This window comes from Barbus barbus (genome assembly GCF_936440315.1).
Source record: "Barbus barbus genome assembly, chromosome: 39".
Taxonomy (NCBI): Eukaryota; Metazoa; Chordata; class Actinopteri; order Cypriniformes; family Cyprinidae; genus Barbus; species Barbus barbus.
The window spans coordinates 22,042,421-22,064,917 of NC_136717.1; the positions used below are offsets into that span (position 1 = coordinate 22,042,421).

The window sequence follows — 22,497 nt, forward strand, 5'->3', positions numbered from 1 at the left end:
AGTCTGCTGCTTTTGTCAAAACTGGTGGAACCAGAGGAACAGAATGGAAAAACAAACAAAAAAAAAACATCTTAGATGCCAGCACTAAATATTTCCTTGATGCACATTAGTTCATGTCATAAAGTGATTGTGTTACTTCAGAAGAATGTGCAGAATTTTGTGTAAGTTATCTGTTGAGAAGTAATTGACGTGTTGCTGCTGTTAAATGTGCAAGAAACGTCCATGTATCCCAGTCGTTAAATACTGTTGAGCAGTTTTGCTTGAAAAGGCATTAAAATGTAAGGGGTTCAGCATTTGCAAAAAAAAAGCTAATTCAGAGAGGACTTGTTTCAGGGTGGAACCAGATAGTTAATGTAGTCATTTATAGAATAGTGTTATAATTTTCTATTATTCTTGGTAAAATTCATATTATGTATAAAAAAGTGTATTATGTGTTAATGTGTATAATACAGTCAAATATCTTCTTACATAAGTATGTGCAATTTATCAGAACATTAATATATACTGCAGACATTTTCTTTTAGCTAAAGTAAAAAGTGGTATGTAAAAACTGATGTTCCTTGCATTGGTTAGTTTTTTCATGTCAAAAATGACAAATTCCACATAGCCATTTTAGAGAGATCATGTGGAAAAATTAAGTATTTGTCTTAAAATATAGTTTTTAAATTATACAAATCAATAAATAAGGAGTAACCATAAAACAACACATAAAAAAAGATCAAATGTGGCTTATTTTTGTTATATTTTTTTTTCCTCTTTAGGATTTAAGACGGGCTTTCAAAAGTAATGTGCATCAGACATTTAGAGTGTTATTGTTTAATTGTTGCTGGGTAATACAAGAGACAGTGAATATTGAGGCATAATAGCAAAGAATTACATTTGTTTAAAATGGCTGTGGACATGCAGTTTTTCATGATTAAAAGATTACATGAGACTTGCTTAAAGATTAAAATAGTTTTAAACAATTAATTAAAAGATGTAATGAAATGTAATGAAATATATCAATATTTTCAAAGCATTTCAAATCATGTTTTCATGGATTGTTGAGTTGCTCAGACAGCAGGCTATTGGCTACACTTCTTTCTCAAGATGAGAGGAAGAAATCGTACTCATTCTGCATCTGAGAGCGGAATACAGCATTAGCCTTCGCCACTTTCTTAGGAGTGTTGAGATACTTATTCAGCAGAGCTTTGTAGTGTTTCTCAGGATTGCCGCCCATATTCCCCACCTTCCAAGTGTAGTAGGCATTGGTTGGAGGAATGTTGAGATTATTACCCAGCCAAACCCAGAGTCTGGAGCAGGGCAGAAGACCCACAGCAAAGTACAGTGGCTCTTCGTTGTCCATCAGGTTTCTGTAGAACGAAAGATACTTCTTCATAGCTGGAGTTTGCTGAATGGGAGGCTCACCCTGTGGAGTATTAAGCATCTTCAGTCAATTCAGAAGCAACTTTAAATATTTAAAGTCTTTTTTTCTATTCTTACCTTGAAAAAGTATTGTTGGAGCATCAAATCGCCAAAACTTTTGTAGCTTGAGTATCTGCCTTTAAAGAAGTTCTTCATGTCATTGGGCCAAGTTATTTTTGCACTCATTTTCTTCAACATCTCAGTCACTTTCAGTACATAGTTAATGTCTTGGATGGTGAAGTTGACGTATCGCTCTGCCTGCAGGCTGCCATTCTGCATTTGTGTCAGGAAATCCACCCGGATCGTCTCATAGGCGATGTCTATATTGTTCTCCCAGAGAAGTTCATAAACATCCGTCGTAGATTTAGTTTTCAAACTGGTATTTGGACTGTTACAGAGAGCGTACCTGTTATAAATACAAACCATTTTTAAACGAACTATTTAGAAGAATAGTTAGTAATTGTTACTAGATTAGTTCATTACAAGCTCTCCTGCATTTCTGATCAGCGAAAGGCCAAGGAAAATCAATGAAGAGCCATTATATTAAGATCCCCATTTATTAAAAAGATGAAGTGTTTTTACATTACATTTTTACATTTACATAAACTTTAAGACCTTACCTAAAATATAAGAACCAAAAACAGAGAAAGGCCAGAGTCTTCATGTTTCTTGTCTCTTGATTGGTAGTTGTCTTCAACGTCCTTGATCTCCAATCCAAACTGTCTCATTCTGTTCCCATGAAGAGACTTTTATATACTGTATGCGCTCGCTGATTGGGCAATGAAGTTGTTAGTGGAATTTATAGGTTATTCTTTAGTCATGTTTTAAGGAAATTGTACAGATGTGGTGTAGGCAAACCGGTGGAACCAGAGGAACAGAATAAAAAAAAAAAATAAAAATAAATGTTTTGCCTATGTAGAGAACATTATATTTTAGTGAATTTCTCTAAGACCTCGTATGTCACCGTTTTAAGTCTGGATATCCTGTAAAGAGCACATTCTTTTTAGAGAATGTTTGGAAGTTTCACTATGACCACTAACTCTCCTTGGTTTTAAAGATGGCTCATGTTAATTTAGTGATAAAATTGTACATCCATTTTTCATTTGCATTTGCTTTCCAGAACATTTTCATTCACCTTTCCTGGCTGGTGGAATGATCTTCCCACTATCCGGAATGCTGATTCCCTGACAATTTTCAAACAACAGCTGAAAACTCATCTCTTTTATCACTATTTGACTTCATCCTAAAAACAAACAAACAAACAAACAAAAAATGTATTTTCTCTTTGCTTAATCTTTCCCTGTCTGTACTTATTTGAACAATGCCTGAAACTTGGTACTATGAGCACTTCCTGTGTCTATTTGCCTCTTTAAGATGAATCGCTTGATGTATTCCCCAATTGTAAGTCGCTTTGGATGAAAGAGTCTGCTAAATGAATAAAATTGTACATTCTTAGGGAAATATGATAATATTTTGTAATTAGAATTTTTAATCTGATTAATTTTCAAATTGTTTGTCATAAATCAACATCTCAGAAAAATGTTATGGGGTTTCAAATCAAAATATGACTTCCTGTTATGAAACAGGTCATCATTTCATACATGTCCACATTAGTGGACACCAGGACTTAAAGCATGTTTATTATACATTTTTGGAGACACAACAAATAGATATTTGTGGCGAAGGGGGCGTGATTCAGCGAGGTCTGCAGCGGGAGAGAGAGCTGAGAGACGAGCGGTGAGTAAGTGGGTCAAGTGTAAATGACAAACACCTGTGTCTTGTTCCAGTAAAGTGGCGCGAGGAGACCGCATAAAAGGACCTGGAAAAGGACAGAGAGGGAGAGAGACCGACGGCGGACTGGTGGCTGGAGTCTGTGCGGTGGGAACCCCGTGATTGTTTTGGAGAGCCCGTTTGATACTGCGTGGGCAGTGTATTATAGTGAGCGCTGGTAGCGCGTCTTTTTGTTTTGTACGAACCGTGGAATAAAGACACCAGTCTCAGCCAAACCGACCTCGTCCTCTTCGTTCCTGACTATTGACTTCGTTACACTGGTGCCGAAACCCGGGAAGGAAGCAGGAGGGACGTTGCCATCATGCAGACTCCGACAAATACGCCATTTGCGGATGTCATCTCGTCCCTCGCGGTCCTCCACCAAGAACAACATCAGGCGCTGCTGGATATGCAGACTGACCAGGAACACCGCTTCCAGGCCATCATCCGAGTGCAACAGGTGGACCGCGAGACGTTCCGGAGCTGGATGGACCGGGAGGTCCGGGCAGAAACAGGCGCTCAGCTGACCACACCCCCCCACCTGCCGTTAAACAAGATGGGGGCTCAGGATGACCCCGAGGCTTTCTTCGATCTTTTTGAGAAGACGGCGGAAACCGGGGGGTGGCCACGAGCGCAATGGCCAGTCCTCACTGATCAAGGCAATGTGTTTATGTCACGTACGTTACGCGAACTGTACGAATTATTGGGCATTAAATCAATCCGCACCAGTGTCTATCACCCACAAACGGACGGGCTGGTGGAACGATTTAATCGCACGTTAAAAACCATGATTCGTAGGTTCGTTCACGAAGACGCCAAAAATTGGGATAAGTGGTTGGAACCCCTCTTGTTCGCTGTGCGGGAGGTCCCGCAAGCCTCCACGGGGTTTTCCCCCTTCGAGCTTCTTTATGGTCGTCAGCCCCGAGGGGTTCTTGATGTCCTGAGAGAAACTTGGGAGGACGGACCTTCTCAGAGCAAAAATGAAATTCAGTATGTACTGGACCTGAGAACGAAACTCCACACTTTGGGGCCGCTATCTAGGGAGAATTTGTTACTGGCTCAGGGCAGACAAAGCCGGTCATACAACAGAGGTACCAATTTGCGGAAATTTTCACGGGGAGATAAAGTGCTTGTGTTGCTCCCAACGTCAAGTTCCAAATTACTTGCGAAGTGGCAAGGACCGTTTGAGGTCACACGGCAAGTTGGAGATCTCGATTATGAGGTGGTGCGAACAGATAGAGGTGGGGCTCATCAAATTTATCTCCTCAACCTTCTAAAAAAATGGAACGAGGCGGAGTCGGTGATGCTGGTGACGGTGGTGAGTTGAGAAGATGACCTCGGGCCAGAAGTGAGCGGCAAAACACAATCTCTCGCTCTGGCACCAGGAGGAGATCATCTCTCGCCCTCCCAGCTCACTGATGTGGCCAAGTTGCAAGCAGAGTTTGCAGATGTGTTCTCACCCCTACCCGGTCGAACGAATCTCATTCAGCATCATATTGAGACTGAGCCAGGTGTAGTAGTACGCAGTCGGCCATATCGTTTACCTGAACACAAGAAAAAGGTGGTTCAGACGGAATTAGAGGCGATGCTTGAAATGGGAGTAATAGAAGAATCCAACAGCGATTGGGCGAGCCCGATAGTCTTAGTTCCTAAAACGGACGGCTCGGTCCGATTCTGTGTGGATTACCGCAAAATAAATGCTGTGTCGAAATTCGACGCGTATCCCATGCCCCGAGTCGACGAATTACTTGATCGGCTGGGCACAGCTCGTTTTTATTCGACACTGGATTTGACAAAAGGATATTGGCAGATCCCCTTATCGCCGGTATCTAAAGAAAAAACCGTTTTCACAACGCCGTTTGGATTACACCAATTTGTTACGCTTCCGTTCGGCTTGTTCGGGGCACCGGCTACTTTTCAGCGACTCATGGACCGTATTCTCCGGCCCCATGCTGCATATGCTGCTGCGAACCTAGATATCATCATCTATAGCAACGACTGGCAGCGGCATATGGAGCACGTGAGGGTTGTCCTGAGAGCGCTGAGGGCGGCCGGGCTCACGGCCAACCCAAGGAAGTGTGCAGTTGGGCGGGTGGAGGTCAGGTATCTGGGTTTCCACTTGGGTCACGGACAAGTGCGTCCCCAAATTGATAAGACCGCAGCCGTTGCAACTTGTCCGAGACCTAAGACCAAAAAGGAGGTGAGACAGTTCCTGGGGCTGGCGGGATACTATAGAAGGTTTGTGCCTAATTAGTCGGACCTCACCAGCCCGCTGACTGATCTCACTAAAAAGGAAGCGCCAGATCCGGTTCAGTGGACGGAGCTGTGTCAGCAGGCTTTTACCCAGGTGAAGGCTGCTCTGTGTGGCGGGCCGCTGTTACATTCTCCTGACTTTTCTCTCCCCTTCTTGTTGCAGACTGACGCATCGGACAGGGGACTGGGTGCAGTCCTGTCCCAGGAGGTGGAGGGGGAGGAACGGCCGGTGCTGTACATTAGTCGCAAGCTCTCGAAGAGAGAGACTAAGTACAGCACCATAGAGAAAGAGTGTTTGGCCATCAGGTGGGCGTCCTCACCCTCCGATACTATCTCCTGGGGCGAGAATTCACTCTCTGTTCGGACCATGCTCCTCTGCAGTGGCTCCACCGCATGAAGGATACCAACGCGCGGATCACTCATTGGTATCTGGCTTTACAGCCTTTTAAGTTCCAGGTGGTCCACAGGCCGGGTGTACAGATGGCTGTGGCTGACTTCCTCTCCAGAAATATGGGGGGGGGGAGATGGCTCCCCGGCCTGAGTCGGGCAGTGGGGGTATGTGGCGAGGGGGGCGTGATTCAGCGAGGTCTGCAGCGGGAGAGAGAGCTGAGAGACGAGCGGTGAGTAAGTGGGTCAAGTGTAAATGACAAACACCTGTGTCTTGTTCCAGTAAAGTGGCGCGGGGAGACCGCATAAAAGGACCTGGAAAAGGACAGAGAGGGAGAGAGACCGACGGCGGACTGGTGGCTGGAGACTGTGCGGTGGGAACCCCGTGATTGTTTTGGAGAGCCCGTTTGATACTGCGTGGGCAGTGTATTATAGTGAGCGCTGGTAGCGCGTCTTTTTGTTTTGTACGAACCGTGGAATAAAGACACCAGTCTCAGCCAAACCGACCTCGTCCTCTTCCTTCCTGACTATTGACTTTGTTACAATATTATTATGACAATCTGGCCAATTAGTACTTTGTGCTGTCCCAACAGCAATGTGAATAAAAACATATGAATAAAATATCATATTTAAAAAATGTAATTTTTTCATTTTATCTTATGCTCTAAACAAAGTAATGACATGAAAAAAATACTAAATTCACAAAGGTATTTTTCTGGGTCTCAGGAGGATAAAGTGACTGTACTGCAAAAGAATGTGCAGAACTGGGTATAAGTTATCTGTTGAGAAGTAAATGGTTTTGTTTCTGTTGTTAGAAATGTGCAAGAAACTTCAGCGTATCCAAAAAGGGCCCGAACATGTATCCCAATACTGTTGAGCAGTTTTGCTTGAAAAACGATTGCAAAATGCAATGCTGAGTTGCTCACACAGAAGCATATTTGCAACACTTCTCTCTAATAACACTGGTCTACAATTTTTTATTAGTTGTCTGCTTCAAATATAAAATGTGTTAATATGTATTTTGATGTGCTGAATTCAGATATGACAGTTAAAACAACTGACTGGCTACTGTTTCCAAGAAACTTAAGTTTTTACATTTTACAACTCTGTATGTTCTGTAGATAGTACCTGTCGCCTGTCCTGTTTACACTTTAAAAATCTGCAAAAGGGTTATATAAATCAAATTTATTATGAAACAAAAGGCAAAAAACTATATAGTTCAGTCCTAATGGTGTCTACTTGCTGCTTCTTGGCTTGTCTCTTGTATTCATTAAATGGAGCATGTCTTGTCACTGTCCATCACTGATGGGCTCCATTTGCTCCATCTGCAGTTATCTGCACTGTTCATACAAGTATGAAGCATCTCTGCTCACTTTGACTAAACAGAAATGTGACTCTTTGCAAAGTCAAACACTAACATATAAGAGAGCATGATACTGTATGCCAGTAATTTCTAAAACTCCAGATACTTCCTCATAGTTGGAGTTTGCTAAATGGAAGGCGCACTCTGTGGAATTGAGAATATTAAGCATCTTCAGTGAATTTAGAAACAGCTTGTGAGTGGTTTTTTTCTTTGATTACTTGTTCTTACTTTAAAAAAAATTGTATGAGCATTAAATCACCAAAACTTTTGTAGCTTGAGTATCTCCCATTAAAAAAGTTCTTGAGGTCATTGGGCCAAGTTACTTTTGCACTCATTTTCCTCAACATATCAGTCATGATCATAGTCCGTTTTGTTCTCCCAGAGAAACTCATAAACATCCATGGCAGATAGTGAAAAAGGCCCTAGATGAAACCCCACTCATCAATGAAATAAGCCAGAAATATAGTGGGGTTGTTTAGATCCAGCTGCAAAGCAAAGGACAAACTTGTGGAGATGCAGGGCTTGATGGGCAGACAAACTCTGAAACTGATACAGGAGGTTGAAACGAGATGGAACAGCACTTTTGACATGCTGCAACGCTTATATGATCTACGAGAGCCAGTGGCTGCTGCTATTTCCAATTTAAACTGTGATACTGCTCTGCTGACAAGTTCTGAGTACGAAATAATTCAAGAATCACTGTCATTACTGCAACCATTTAAACTTACAACAGAGTTGTCAGAGGAACAGAGAGTATCCACCTCAAAACTCATACCACTTTACAGGATGTTGCAGCACAAGCTTGTAGAGAAAATAGGCCTTGCAAAGCAGGACAACTGTACAATTAGGTAAGCCACAATGACCATACCATTGTGGTAAGTCACAATGACAATAAGTGTCACATTGTTGTCATTAATATAATTAATATGGTTTGCTCCTGTTTTGCACAGGCTCACACCTGCAAGAAGGTCTGCAGTCCAGATGTGGCGGGTATGAGTCATTCAGAGCCTTGGCATTGGCTACACTGCTGGAACCAAGATTCAAAATTGTGGCTTTTGGAAATCCTGCCAAAGGCCAGGAGGCTGAAAAACACCTCACACTGCAGTGTGCTTCGCTGATGCGTTCAAACTCACCAACTCATGGTGAGCACTTTCAATCTTCATCTAATTTTATGGAGTTATATCATCTGCATAATTATGTAACTTCATATGTGACATGAGTTTAGACTTTGTAACTAATTGCTATTTTCACTTGTTCAATCAGAGTCACAATGGTCAGCATCAGGTCCATCATCATCATCAACAACACCAGCTGAAAGCCAGGACTGTTTATGGGAACATTTTGATAATCGTGTAGGTGAATCCCACACGACATGCTGTGCTACAGCTGATGCCACAGTGGAAGTAAAAAAGTACCTCATAGATGCATTTCTGCCCAGAATGGAAAATCCCCTAAAGTACTGGAAGGAGAGAGCAGTTATTTTTCCTACTCTGTACGTTCTAGCTAAAAAGTATCTGTGCATGTCAGCGACAAGTGTCCCTTGTGAGAGGATTTTTTCAAATGCTGGAGAAATTCTATGTAAAAAAGAAGTAGGCTAAGTTCATCAACAGCAGAACAATTAATATTTTTAAATAAAAATCTCTATATTTAAAAAAAGGAAGACATTGTGGCTTGATGTATTTTATTGTCTATTTGTCATTACCAAAGTAACACTTATTCACAAAGTGTTCATTCAGATGTCAGATCTATGTTTCAAAACTTTACAAGAAGAGAACAATAAAAAAACACATTTTAATTGTTTATTATAATTTTGTAAAAGTGACTGCTTCACCCAGAATTCGAACCCACGGAGACATCATTGCAATCGAGCACACTAACCACTCCCCCATATCACCTGGTGGCTTCACTGACACAACATACATTACAATTCGTCAATTTGCTCAATTGTTTCTTTGTCGACGCTGTTTCAGAGCAATACTTGAAAATGCCCACTAGGTGTCACTGTAGAGACAGGTATCGAAAAGTTTCGAAGCCTCGACACATTTGCTTCAACTGCTTCAATGTTTCACGAAGCCTAGCTCTGCCCACCACTAGCTCGCGTAAGTGTTGGCATACTTGGTCGCAGTTCTGTTGTTTCAATTATTTACTTGTTGGTAGGAAGGAATAGTTCGTCTCCTGCCTATTTCTACTCTGCATTTTCGTTGAGGTTTTTATGTTTGATTGCACTTACTGGTAATTAGAATAATTTGCGCCTCAGCTGAGAACGAGCCTGTGTGATTGTGCTAAGTGTTAGTTTCATCTTGAGCTATTAGCAGTCCTTTAACCTTATTGGCTGGGCTGATCAGAAGCCGGCCACAGCTGTTTTCACTCTAGTTTCCTAGACTGTATTTATTTGATGTCCGAGCGCTGATGCGGAAGAGTTCAGCCGTCGTGCTCAGCCTCCTCGTGTGAGGACCAACGAGTGTAAAGACAGACAACTTTTTCCTGCGTGACTTTAACCGAGTAACGACACCGAGCACACACTTAAGTATCGTTTTTATCTTCCCTCACACTTTTCTATGCCCTATCCTTCCACCTCTTTCATGTGTTTCCAAACCATTCCGGTTCTCTCTCAACCTCGCTCTTAAAAACACACGCAGAAGGCTACGTAACCCTGCTAACCTGCCCCCTATCTCTACATCTTCCACTGCACCTCTTTCTTCCTCTGTGGGTCTCTGAAATTGCCAGTCAGCTGTAAACAAAGCCGACTTCATTTCTGCTTTTTCCTTACAATCCACAGTCAGCATCCTGGGCTTGAGACTCAGCAACACCAGCTGCTCTCTCTCACAATTTCTCTTTCTCTCACACCCCAAGGCAAGTTGGCTGGCGTTGGTGCACTGGTCTTCTCATTTCAAACAATTGGAAATACTCAACCCACTCTCCCCTAGGCAATCTCAACTCATTTGAATCTCATGCCATTACTGTAACAGCCCCTATAAAACTCCAGATTGTGGTAATCTAACGTCCCCCTGGCCAAATTCTAGCCACCTTCCTAGAGGAGCTGGATGGGCTGCTGTCCTCTTTCACGGAGGATGGCACTCCACTCTTAGTCTTCGGCGATTTCAACATTAACCTAGACAGGCCTTATGCTACAGACTTCCAGTCACTCCTACCTTCATTTGATCTCAAACGCCTCACCACTACTAGCACGCACAAATCCGGCAACCAACTTGACTTAATTTACACACGCAATTGTACTACAGATAACATTCTGGTACAACCACTACATATCTCTGACCATTTCTTCATTACATTTACTTTACATTTTGCTACCCAGGTGCCACCATCTCCCTTACCGGTTACTTTACGACGCAACCTACGCTCCCTTTCCCCCTCAATTCTTTCCTCTGTAGTATCCTCCCTTCTTCCCTCGCCTACCCATTTCTCATCTCTGGATGTGAATGCAGCTCCTGACACTTTATGCTCTACCTTAACCTCTTGTCTAGTCGACAGCACGGGCTGCCCCTTCTAACCCCTGGTTATCCGATGTTCTTCGTGAGAATCGGACCAAACTCAGAGTGGCAGAGAGAAAATGGCGCAAATCAAACGATCCTTCGGACCTGAGTAGGTATCAGTCTTTGCTTTCATCTTTCTCTACTGAAGTCCACACTGCCAAATCCTCACATTTCCACAACAAGATCAACAACGCTCCAGACATGCGTAATCTCGTCAGAACATTTAATTCTCTCCTCTGTCCCCCTCCTCCACCTCCCACCACTTCGATAACCGCTGACAACTTTGCCACTTTTTTCACAGACAAAACTAGAACAATCAGTAACCAGTTCTCAACTCCACAGGACCTCCAATCAACCACATCCACTGCTCTAACTCCCATCTTCTCCTTCTTTCCCCTCACTGAGGCAGAAGTATACAAACTTCTCTCCAGCCATCCTACAACATGTCCTATCGACCCAATCCCCTCACACCTTCTCCAAAAAATCTCTCCCACACTCTTACCGGCACTCACAAACATTATCAACACATCTCTCCTCACAGGCATCTTCCCCACAGCATTCAAGCAGGCTCGGGTAACCCCACTGCTCAAAAAACCTACATTAAACACTTCTCTTTTAGAAAACTACGGACCTGTCTCTCTCCTTCCAATCGTAGCGAAAACACTCGAACGAGTTGTCTTCAATCATCTCTCACGGTTTCTTTCAAAGTACAATAAACTGGATGCTAAACAGTCAGGTTTCAGGAGTGGCCATTCAACAGAGACCACTCCTGAAGCCCTACTCAGTCACTGAAGCCCTGCGAATTGTCAAGTCCGATTCCAAATCATCAGTCCTCATTCTGCTGGATCTTTCTGCTGCTTTTGACACTGTCAATCATCAGATTCTCCTTTCTACCCTCTCATCACTGGGCATCACTGGAATTCCACTTCGCTGGTTTGAATTCTATCTCACCGGTAGATCTTTCAGGGTGGCCTGGGGAGGTATCCAAACCACATCAACTGGTCACTGGAGTTTCTCAGGGATTGGTCCCCTCCTCTTCTCCACATACACTACATCACTAGGTCCCATCATACATGCACATGGCTTCTCCTATCACTGCTACGCCGATGACACACAGCTCTATTTCTCTTTTCAACCAGATGACCCAGCGGTAGCTGAACGGATCTCAGGCTGCCTGGCAGACATCTCGGCGTGGATGAAAGAACATCACCTACAGCTCAACCTGGCAAAGACGGAGCTTCTTGTATTCCCTGCCACTCCGACTCTACAGCATGACTTCACGATTCAGTTAGGCTCATCAATGATTACCCCATCAACTTCGGTCAGAAATCTTGGTGTAATCTTTGATGACCAGCTGACCTTCAAAGAGCACATTGCAAAGACTGCTCGATCCTGCAGGTTTGCACTACACAACTTCAGAAAGATCAGGCCTTTTCTGACAAAGCATGCTATACAACTTCTTGTCCAGGCCCTTGTCGTTTCTAGGCTGGACTACTGCAATGCCCTTCTGGCTGGACTGCCATCAAACACAATCAAACCGCTACAAATGATTCAGAATGCAGCGACACGACTGGTCTTCAACCAGCCCAAAAGAGCCCATGTTACACCTCTCTTCATCTCCTTGCATTGGCTACCAGTGGCAGCTCGCATCAAGTTCAAGACACTGATGCTTGCATACAGAACTACCACAGGCTCAGCACCCTCCTACTTCCACTCACTATTACAAACCTACATCCCCTCCAGAAGTCTGAGATCTGCTAGTGAGCGATGCCTTGTGTTGGCCTCACAGAGAGGCTCAAAATCACCCTCCAGAACGTTCTCGTTCACCATTCCTGGCTGGTGGAATAATCTTCCCACCCCTATCCGGAATGCTGGATCCCTGTCAATCTTCAAGCAACAACTGAAAACTCATCTTTTTTGGCAGTACTTGACTTCACACTTGACAAAAAAAAAACTTAATCTTTCCCTCTATCTTTCTCTCCCTCCCTTACTAGCTTGTACTTATTAGAACCATGACTGAGACTTGGTGTTACAAGCACTTCCTCTGTCTGATTGCCTCTTCAAGATGAATCACTTCTTGTATTCCCGTATTGTAAGTCGTTTTGGATAAAAGCGTCTGCCAAATGATTAAATGTAAAGTTAAAGTGAATCATGCCAAAAATGCTGAGCTTCAAAACAAGCAAAAAGTAGTCAAAAATACTTTATGCAATAATTCAACTGCAGTCAAACTATGTTTTTACAATGAAGAACAGACCACGTTTTAGAGAATAATAAATATATATATATATATATATATATATATATATATATGTATATGTATTAGTATATTACTTTATAGAGTCAGGACAGTGAATTGTTAAAATGCTTTTATTGCAGTGGTTCTATGATAGAGTGCACACTATTGGCAAATGTACAGTAAATAGGCCACTGTGTTTAATATAGTTAACACAGATAAGCATGGGATTTAACCACCTGTTGATCAGACTTTTAAGGTTGATTTGGCTTTATAAAGGGGGTAAGGATCAGGAAGCATTCATATGGACTCTAATACAAAAATAAGGTGTCCTTAAAGGGGTTATATGATGCTTTTTTTAAAGATCATTATTTTGTGTATTTGGTGTAACAGAATATGTTGACATGCTTTAATGTTTGAAAAACACATTATTTTTGAAATAGCTACTGTACATTATTGTAGGTCCTCTATGCCCCGCCTCTCTCAATCCAACAAGCGCAATCTGCTCTGATTGGTCAACTGGCACAGTGCATTGTGATTGGCCGAACACCACAAGCACGAGTCGGAAATATAACGCCCCTTTCCGTAATCGCCAACTTTAGCTTTCAAAATAAATGTAAAGACAGTTAATAATGTCCTTAGTTTTACCATCAGTTCAAGGTTACTATCAGTACTGTCGGAAGGCCAAATAAAGTGCTTTTGCTTTCGTCTAGAAACACACAGCTTCTCCCTGAAACCACGCCTTACGCAAATATTTCCACATCGTGACGTAGACATGTGGGGGCGTGTTTGAATGAGCCATTTTAGGGGGGCGTGGCAGAGTCTTATCTTTGATAAAGAATATCTCTTTGGTTTTGAGATTTTCTGATCAGTGAAAGGCCAAGGAAACTCAATGAAGAGCCATTATATTAACTCAGTCTGCATGTGTGCCCCTTTGAATCTTTTCAGTTCAAAGTTGTTCATATAATTGTTGCAATTGATGTTTGCTATCTCCAGCAGATCATAATTACAATTGTCAAGACAATAAACATTAAGACCTTATCTAAAATATAAGAACCAAAAACAGAGAAAGGCCAGTCTTCATGTTTCTTGTGTCTTGATTTGCAGTTGTCTTAACCTTCCTCAATCTCCAATCCAAACTGTCCCGTCCGGTTTCCATGTCATGAAGAGAGTTTTATACTGAATGCGCTCGCTGATTGGGTAATGGAGAATTATGACAGTCTATTGTTTTCCTCTTTGTTAGTGGAATTTACAGGCTAAGATCTTAGGTCAAGTTTTCAGGAACTTCTACAGACGTGGAGTATAGGTAACCCAAGTCTGCTGCTTTTGTCAAAACTGGTGGAACCAGAGGAACAGAATGGAAAAACAAACAAAAAAAAACATCTTAGATGCCAGCACTAAATATTTCCTTGATGCACATTAGTTCATGTCATAAAGTGATTGTGTTACTTCAGAAGAATGTGCAGAATTGTGTGTAAGTTATCTGTTGAGAAGTAATTGACCTGTTGCTGCTGTTAAATGTGCAAGAAACGTCCATGTATCCCAGTCGTTAAATACTGTTGAGCAGTTTTGTTTGAAAAGGCATTAAAATGCAAGGGGTTCAGCATTTGCAAAAAAACAAAAAAAGCTAATTCAGAGAGGACTTGTTTCAGGGTGGAACCAGATAGTTAATGTAGTCATTTATAGAATAGTGTTATAATTGTCTATTATTCTTGGTAAAATTCATATTATGTATAAAAAAGTGTATTATGTGTTAATGTGTATAATACAGTCAAATATCTTCTTACATAAGTATGTGCAATTTATCAGAACATTAATGTATACTGCAGACATTTTCTTTTAGCTAAAGTAAAAAGTGGTATGTAAAAACTGATGTTCCTTGCATTGGTTAGTTTTTTCATGTCAAAAATGACAAATTCCACATAGCCATTTTAGAGAGATCATATGGAAAAATTAAGTATTTGTATTAAAATATAGTTTTTAAATTATACAAATCAATAAATAAGGAGTAACCATAAAACAACACATGAAAAAAGATCAAATGTGGCTTATTTTTGTTATATTTTTTTTCCTCTTTAGGATTTAAGACGGGCTTTCAAAAGTAATGTGCATCAGACATTTAGAGTGTTATTGTTTAATTGTTGCTGGGTAATACAAGAGACAGTGAATATTGAGGCATAATAGCAAAGAATTACATTTGTTTAAAATGGCTGTGGACATGCAGTTTTCCATGATTAAAAGATTACACGAGACTTGCTTAAAGATTAAAATAGTTTTAAACAATTAATTCATTTTATTGCATATAATCTTAAAAGATGTAATGAAATATATCAATATTTTCAAAGCATTTCAAATCATGTTTTCATGGATTGTTGAGTTGCTCAGACAGCAGGCTATTGGCAACACTTCTTTCTCAAGATGAGAGGAAGAAATCGTGCTCATTCTGCATCTGAGAGCGGAATACAGCATTAGCCTTCACCACTTTCTTAGGAGTGTTGAGATACTTATTCAGCAGAGCTTTGTAGTGTTTCTCAGGATTGCCGTCCATATTCCCCACCTTCCAAGTGTAGTAGGCATTGGTTGGAGGAATGTTGAGATTATTACCCAGCCAAACCCAGAGTCTGGAGCAGGGCAGAAGACCCACAACAAAGTACAGTGGCTCTTCGTTGTCCATCAGGTTTCTGTAGAACGAAAGATACTTCTTCATAGCTGGAGTTTGCTGAATGGGAGGCTCACCCTGTGGAGTATTAAGCATCTTCAGTCAATTCAGAAGAAACTTGAAATGTTTAAAGTCTTTTTTTCTATTCTTACCTTGAAAAAGTATTGTTGGAGCATCAAATCGCCAAAACTTTGTAGCTTGAGTATCTGCCTTTAAAGAAGTTGTTGATGTCAAATCACTTTTTATTGTCACATCACCACAGCACGTGTGCCTTCGTGAGTGAAATTCTTGAGAGCGTGCTCCAGACACTGCAAAAACAATTTACATATAGACATTACCATACATACGTACAGACTTATACAGATGACAATGTGTAATATACACATACATATACTCAGTACACACAGTGTACTATTAGACAGACATACAGTTACCGATACACATTATACACAGTATGTAGTACACATTCTACGTTATATACACACAGTAATATGCGAAGATGCAGCAGATTATATATAAACCGGATGTGCAAATGTCATGGATGTGCATTGGATGGTATCCGGTGCTGGCAAAAAGATTGTTGTATTTGTGCAGTAGTGTACTGGTAGTCCAGTTTGAACTGTATGGGATTAAAGTGCAGTGCGTATACTGTAAAGTGGGATTATGCTGTAGGTATATTAGTTTTGACTGTTCATTAGCCTGATAGCCTGAGGAAAAAAGCTATCCCTCAGTCGGCTAGTGCGGGATCGGATGCTGCGGAGACGTCTTCCTGAGGGCAGCAGAGAGAGCAGTCTGTGGGACGGGTGGCTGGAGTCACTGATGATCCTCCGGGCTTTCTTTATACACCGCCTGGTGTAGATGTCCTGGAGGGAGGGAAGCTCACCTCCAACAATGTGACGGGCAGTTCGCACGACCCTTTGCAGAGCTTTGCGGTTGCCAGCAGTGCTGTTTCCAAACCAGGCGGTGATGCAGCCTGTCAGGATGCTCTCCACAGTGCAGGTGTAGAATGATCTGAGGATGCTGGGGTTCATTCCAAACTTCCTCAGCCGTCTCAGGAAGAAGAGGCGTTGGTGTGTCTTCTTCAGCACTGCATCTGTGTGAGCGGACCATGTGAGATCCTCAGTGATGTGAACACCGAGGAATTTGAAGCTGTTTACTCGCTCCACAGGTGTCATGTCGATGGTGATGGGTGTGTGTTCTCTGCTCTGTCTCCTGAAGTCCACCACCAGCTCCTTGGTCTTGTCGATGTTGAGTGAGAGGTGGTTCTCTTGACACCATTTAGTCAGGGTTCTCACCTCCTCTCTGTAGGCCATCTCATCGTTGTCAGTGATCAGGCCTATCACCGTTGTGTCGTCAGCAAATTTGACGATGACGTTGGAGCTGTGTGTTGCTGTACAGTCGTGTGTGTACAGGGAGTACAGGAGTGGGCTGAGGACGCAGCCCTGAGGAGCACCAGTGTTGAGGGTCAGCGGGGATGAAGTGTTGTTGCCCATTCTGACCACCTGACATCTGCCTGTCAGGAAGTCCAGGATCCAGCTGCACAGAGATCCGTTTAGTCCCAGAGTCTGGAGCTTCTCAACCAGTGTGGCAGGCACTATGGTATTGAATGCTGAGCTGTAGTCCACAAACAGCATTCTCACATAGGTGTTCTTATTTTCCAGGTGGGAGAGAGCAGTGTGCAGGGTGAAGGCAATAGCATCGTCTGTGGAACGGTTTCTGCGATATGCAAATTGTAGGGGATCCAGTGAGTCAGGCAGCACAGAGCAGATGTAGTCTCTGATGAGTTTCTCAAAGCACTTGCTGAAGATGGGTGTCAGAGCAATGGGCCTCCAGTCATTCAAGCATGTGATTTTATTTTTCTTTGGTATGGGCACAATGGTGGATTTTTTGAAGCATGCGGGAACCACAGACAGAGAGAGGGAAAGGTTAAAAATGTCTGTGAAAACCCCGGCCAGTTGGAATGCGCATGCTCGGAGCACACGGCCTGGGATGCCATCGGGACCCACAGCCTTGCGGATGTTCACCCGTCGGAAGGATCGGGTTACATCTGCGACAGAAAAGGAAAGTGCGCTCACCTCTTCTGCTACAGCCGCGGGAGCGCGCTCTGTGTGGGCGGTGTTGTGAGCCTCGAAACGAGCATAAAAGTTATTAAGTTCGTCCGGTACAGAGGCGGCAATGTTCACAGTAGCTGGTTTATTCCCTCTGAAATCTGTGATGTTGTTGATACCCTGCCACATGCTTCTTGCGTTGTTGGTTTTGAATTGTTCTTCAACTTTGTTTTTATATTGTCGTTTGGCAGCTTTGATTGATTTCCTGAGATCGTAACTGGCTTGTTTGCGATCGTCAGAGTTTCCGGATTTAAAGGCAGATGTCCGCGCTGACAAGGCTGCTCGAACATCGCTGTTAATCCACGGTTTTTGGTTGGGGTAGATGCGGATTGTTTTTGTCGGTACTACATCCTCTACACACTTCCTGATGAAACACGTTACAGTATCTGAGTACGCCTCTATGTCGTCATCAGACGCTGCCCGGAACATGTCCCAGTCCACGTGATCAAAACAGTCCTGTAGTATAGCGTCTGATTGGTCCGACCAGCATTGAATTGTCCTGAGGGCGGGTGCTTCTCGTTTCAGTTTCTGCCTATAAGCAGGCAGGAGCAGAACGGAAGTGTGGTCCGATTTGCCGAAAGGTGGGCGGGGGAGCGATTTGTAGGCGTCCCGGAATGGAGAGTAGCAGTGGTCCAGTACACGATCACCACGCGTGTTGATGGTGATGTGTTGAAAGTATTTTGGAGCTATTGTTCTGAAGTTGGCTTTGTTGAAGTCCCCCGTAACAATAAACGCTGCATCTGGGTACGCGGTTTCCTGCTCGCTTATATTCCCATACAGTTCCTTAAGTGCCTGGTCTGTGTTGGCTTGAGGGGGAATGTAAACAGCTGTGATTATGATCGCTGTAAATTCCCTCGGTAGCCAGAATGGTCGACACAGAAGCATATGAAATTCCAGATCAGGGGAGCAGGAGGATTTAATAGAGTGTAGGTTCCTTTCATCACACCACGAGTTGTTGATAAAGAAACAGACGCCCCCGCCTCTGCTTTTCCCTGTGAGCTCTTTCGTTCTGTCCGAGCGGTGCACGGAGAACCCCGTGAGCTCGATGGCTGAGTCTGGAACCACTGCCGACATCCAGGTTTCTGTGAGGCAAATAATGCAGCAGTCCCTTGTTTCCCGTTGGTATGAGATGCGTGCCCGCAGTTCACAGAGTTTGTTGTCCAGTGACTGAACGTTAGCCAGCAAAATAGTTGGGAGAGGAGGTCGGAGGGGACGGCGTCTGAGTCTGACAAGGACGCCGGCTCTCTTCCCCCTTTTCCGGCGGCGTTTCTTCGGTCGCGATCGTGCAGCCCAGACAAAGGGCTCTGATGCGGTGTCTGTAAACAAGGCGCCGCGTTCAGGAACTCAAAGTCCGGTTTGCGTTGCGCGACGAAGGAACCAATGTTTAAAAGCGTGTATCTATCGTAGACAGTTATACTGACAACATCTAACACGTGAAACAACAAAATAACAAATAAAACATAAGAAAAACTGCAGAGTTTTCTTGGAGCTCGCAACACGGCTGCCATGCTCGGCGCCATCTTGGTTCTTCGTCATCGGGCCGGGTTATTTTTGCACTCATTTTCTTCAACATCTCAGTCACTTTCAGTACATAGTTAATGTCTTGGATGGTGAAGTTGACGTATCGCTCTGCCTGCAGGCTGCCATTCTGCATTTGTATCAGGAAATCCACCCGGATCGTCTTATTGGCGATGTCTGCATTGTTCTCCAATCATCACTGGGCATCACTGGGATTCCACTTCGCTGGTTTGAATCCTATCTCACTGGTAGATCTTTCAGGGTGGCCTGGGGAGGTATCCAAACCACATCAACTGGTCACTGGAGTTTCTCAGGGATCGGTTCTTGGACCCCTCCTCTTCTCCACATACACTACATCACTAGGCCCCATCATACATGCACATGGCTTCTCCTATCACTGCTACGCCGATGACACACAGCTCTATTTCTCTTTTCAACCAGATGACCCAACGGTAGCTGCACGGATCTCAGGCTGCCTGGCAGACATCTCGGCATGGATGAAAGAACATCACCTACAGCTCAACCTGGCAAAGACGGAGCTTCTTGTATTCCCTGCCACTCCGACTCTACAGCATGACTTCACGATTCAGTTAGGCTCATCAATGATTACCCCATCAACTTCGGTCAGAAATCTTGGTGTAATCTTTGATGACCAGCTGACCTTCAAAGAGCACATTGCAAAGACTGCTCGATGCACTACACAACATCAGAAAGATCAGGCCTTTTCTGACAAAGCATGCTGTACAGCTTCTTGTCCAGGCCCTTGTCGTTTCTAGGCTGGACTACTGCAATGCTCTTCTGGCTGGACTGCCATCAAACCGCTACAAATGATTCAGAATGCAGCGACACGACTGGTCTTCAACCAGCCCAAAAGAGCCCATGTTACACCTCTCTTCATCTCCTTGCACTGGCTACCAGTGGCAGCTCGCATCAAGTTAAAGACACTGATGCTTGCATACAGAACTACCACAGGCTCAGCACCCTCCTACTTCCACTCACTATTACGAACCTACATCCCCTCCAGAAGTTTGAGATCTGCTAGTGAGCGATGCCTTGTGGTACCATCACAGAGAGGCTCAAAATCACTCACCAGAACATTCTCGTTCACCATTCCTGGCTGGTGGAATAATCTTCCCACCCCTATCCGGAATGCTGGATCCCTGTCAATCTTCAAGCAACAACTGAAAACTCATCTTTTTTGGCAGTACTTGACTTCATCCTAAACTTTAAAAAAAACAAAAAAAAAACTTAATCTTTCCCTCTATCTTTCTGTCCTTCCCTTACTAGCTTGTACTTATTAGAACCATGACTGAGACTTGGTGTTACAAGCACTTCCTCTGTCTGATTGCCTCTTCAAGATGAATCACTTTTTGTATTCCCGTATTGTAAGTCGTTTTGGATAAAAGCGTCTGCCAAATGATTAAATGTAAAGTTAAAGTGAATCATGCCAAAAATGCTGAGCTTCAAAACAAGCAAAAAGTAGTCAAAAATACTTTATGCAATAATTCAACTGCAGTCAAACTATGTTTTTATAATGAGGAACAGACCACGTTTTAGAGAATAATAAATATATATGTATATATGTATATGTATTAGTATATTACTTTATAGAGTCAGGACAGTGAATTGTTAAAATGCTTTTATTGCAGTGGTTCTATGATAGAGTGCACACTATTGGCAAATGTACAGTAAATAGGCCACTGTGTTTAATATAGTTAACACAGATAAGCATGGGATTTAACCACCTGTTGATCAGACTTTTAAGGTTGATTTGGCTTTATAAAGGGGGTAAGGATCAGGAAGCATTCATATGGACTCTAATACAAGTATAAGGTGTCCTTAAAGGGGTTATATGATGCTTTTTTTAAAGATCATTATTTTGTGTATTTGGTGTAACAGAATATATTGACATGCTTTAATGTTTGAAAAACACATTATTTTTGAAATAGCTACTGTACATTATTGTAGGTCCTCTATGCCCCGCCTCTCTCAATCCAACAAGCGCAATCTGCTCTGATTGGTCACCTGGCACAGTGCATTGTGATTGGCCGAACACCACAAGCACGAGTCGGAAATATAACGTCCCTTTCCGTAATCGCCAGCTTTAGCTTTCAAAATAAATGTAAAGACAGTTAATAATGTCCTTAGTTTTACCATCAGTTCAAGGTTACTATCAGTACTGTCGGAAGGCCAAATAAAGTGCTTTTGCTTTCGTCTAGAAACACACAGCTTCTCCCTGAAACCACGCCTTACGCAAATATTTCCACATCGTGACGTAGACATGTGGGGGCGTGTTTGAATGAGCCATTTTAGGGGGGCGTGGCAGAGTCTTATCTTTGATAAAGAATATCTCTTTGGTTTTGAGATTTTCTGATCAGTGAAAGGCCAAGGAAACTCAATGAAGAGCCATTATATTAACTCAGTCTGCATGTGTGCCCCTTTGAATCTTTTTAGTTCAAAGTTGTTCATATAATTGTTGCAATTGATGTTTGCTATCTCCAGCAGATCATAATTACAATTGTCAAGACAATAAACATTAAGACCTTATCTAAAATATAAGAACCAAAAACAGAGAAAGGCCAGAGTCTTCATGGTTCTTGTGTCTTGATTTGCAGTTGTCTTAACCTTCCTCAATCTCCAATCCAAACTGTCCCGTCCTGTTTCCATGTCATGAAGAGAGCTAAGATCTTAGGTCAAGTTTTCAGGAACTTCTACAGACGTGGAGTATACGTAACCCAAGTCTGCTGCTTTTGTCAAAACTGGTGGAACCAGAGGAACAGAATGGAAAAACAAACAAAAAAAAAACATCTTAGATGCCAGCACTAAATATTTCCTTGATGCACATTAGTTCATGTCATAAAGTGATTGTGTTACTTCAGAAGAATGTGCAGAATTTTGTGTAAGTTATCTGTTGAGAAGTAATTGACGTGTTGCTGCTGTTAAATGTGCAAGAAATGTCCATGTATCCCAGTCGTTAAATACTGTTGAGCAGTTTTGCTTGAAAAGGCATTAAAATGTAAGGGGTTCAGCATTTGCAAAAAAAAAAGCTAATTCAGAGAGGACTTGTTTCAGGGTGGAACCAGATAGTTAATGTAGTCATTTATAGAATAGTGTTATAATTGTCTATTATTCTTGGTAAAATTCATATTATGTATAAAAAAGTGTATTATGTGTTAATGTGTATAATACAGTCAAATATCTTCTTACATAAGTATGTGCAATTTATCAGAACATTAATGTATACTGCAGACATTTTCTTTTAGCTAAAGTAAAAAGTGGTATGTAAAAACTGATGTTCCTTGCATTGG

At 42.5% G+C, this 22,497-nt stretch overlaps 2 protein-coding genes across 3 annotated transcripts; both read right to left on the reverse strand.

Moving 5' to 3' along the window:
* Window positions 1–752: 752 nt before the first annotated feature.
* On the reverse strand, window positions 753–2,179 carry LOC306858423 (uncharacterized protein). Of its 2 annotated transcripts, none has more exons than XM_079398968.1 (3): window positions 2,025–2,179; window positions 1,483–1,810; window positions 753–1,408 (listed from the first exon to the last, which is right to left on the reverse strand). In XM_079398968.1, exons 1-3 carry the CDS (start codon window positions 2,066–2,068, stop codon window positions 1,085–1,087), a joined length of 696 nt encoding a protein of 231 aa, XP_079255094.1. In that variant the 5' UTR covers window positions 2,069–2,179; the 3' UTR covers window positions 753–1,084. The 2 variants fall into 2 exon arrangements, with proteins under 2 accessions (XP_079255094.1, XP_079255095.1); XM_079398969.1 differs by having other exon boundaries at window positions 803–1,408; window positions 1,483–1,792; window positions 2,025–2,122.
* A 13,138-nt stretch (window positions 2,180–15,317) lies between these two features.
* LOC306859039 (uncharacterized protein) lies at window positions 15,318–21,856 on the reverse strand (the record flags this gene model as incomplete). Its single annotated transcript, XM_079399847.1, has 3 exons — window positions 15,318–15,641; window positions 19,227–19,376; window positions 21,815–21,856. The coding sequence occupies 3 exons, from the start codon at window positions 21,854–21,856 to the stop codon at window positions 15,318–15,320; spliced, it is 516 nt and encodes a 171-aa protein (XP_079255973.1).
* Between the last annotated feature and the right edge of the window lie 641 nt (window positions 21,857–22,497).

What these genes read in the sequence shown, in the direction of transcription:
- LOC306858423 (XM_079398968.1), bottom strand. Translation starts at nt 2,068, where the DNA reads ATGAAGACTCTGGCCTTTCTCTGTTTTTGGTTCTTATATTTTAG. An exon ending in TTTTGGTTCTTATATTTTAG is followed by an intron (nt 1,811 to 2,024) that starts GTAAGGTCTTAA and finishes TATTTATAACAG; the next exon opens with GTACGCTCTCTGTAACAGTC. An exon ending in TCCAACAATACTTTTTCAAG is followed by an intron (nt 1,409 to 1,482) that starts GTAAGAATAGAA and finishes AATACTCCACAG; the next exon opens with GGTGAGCCTCCCATTCAGCA.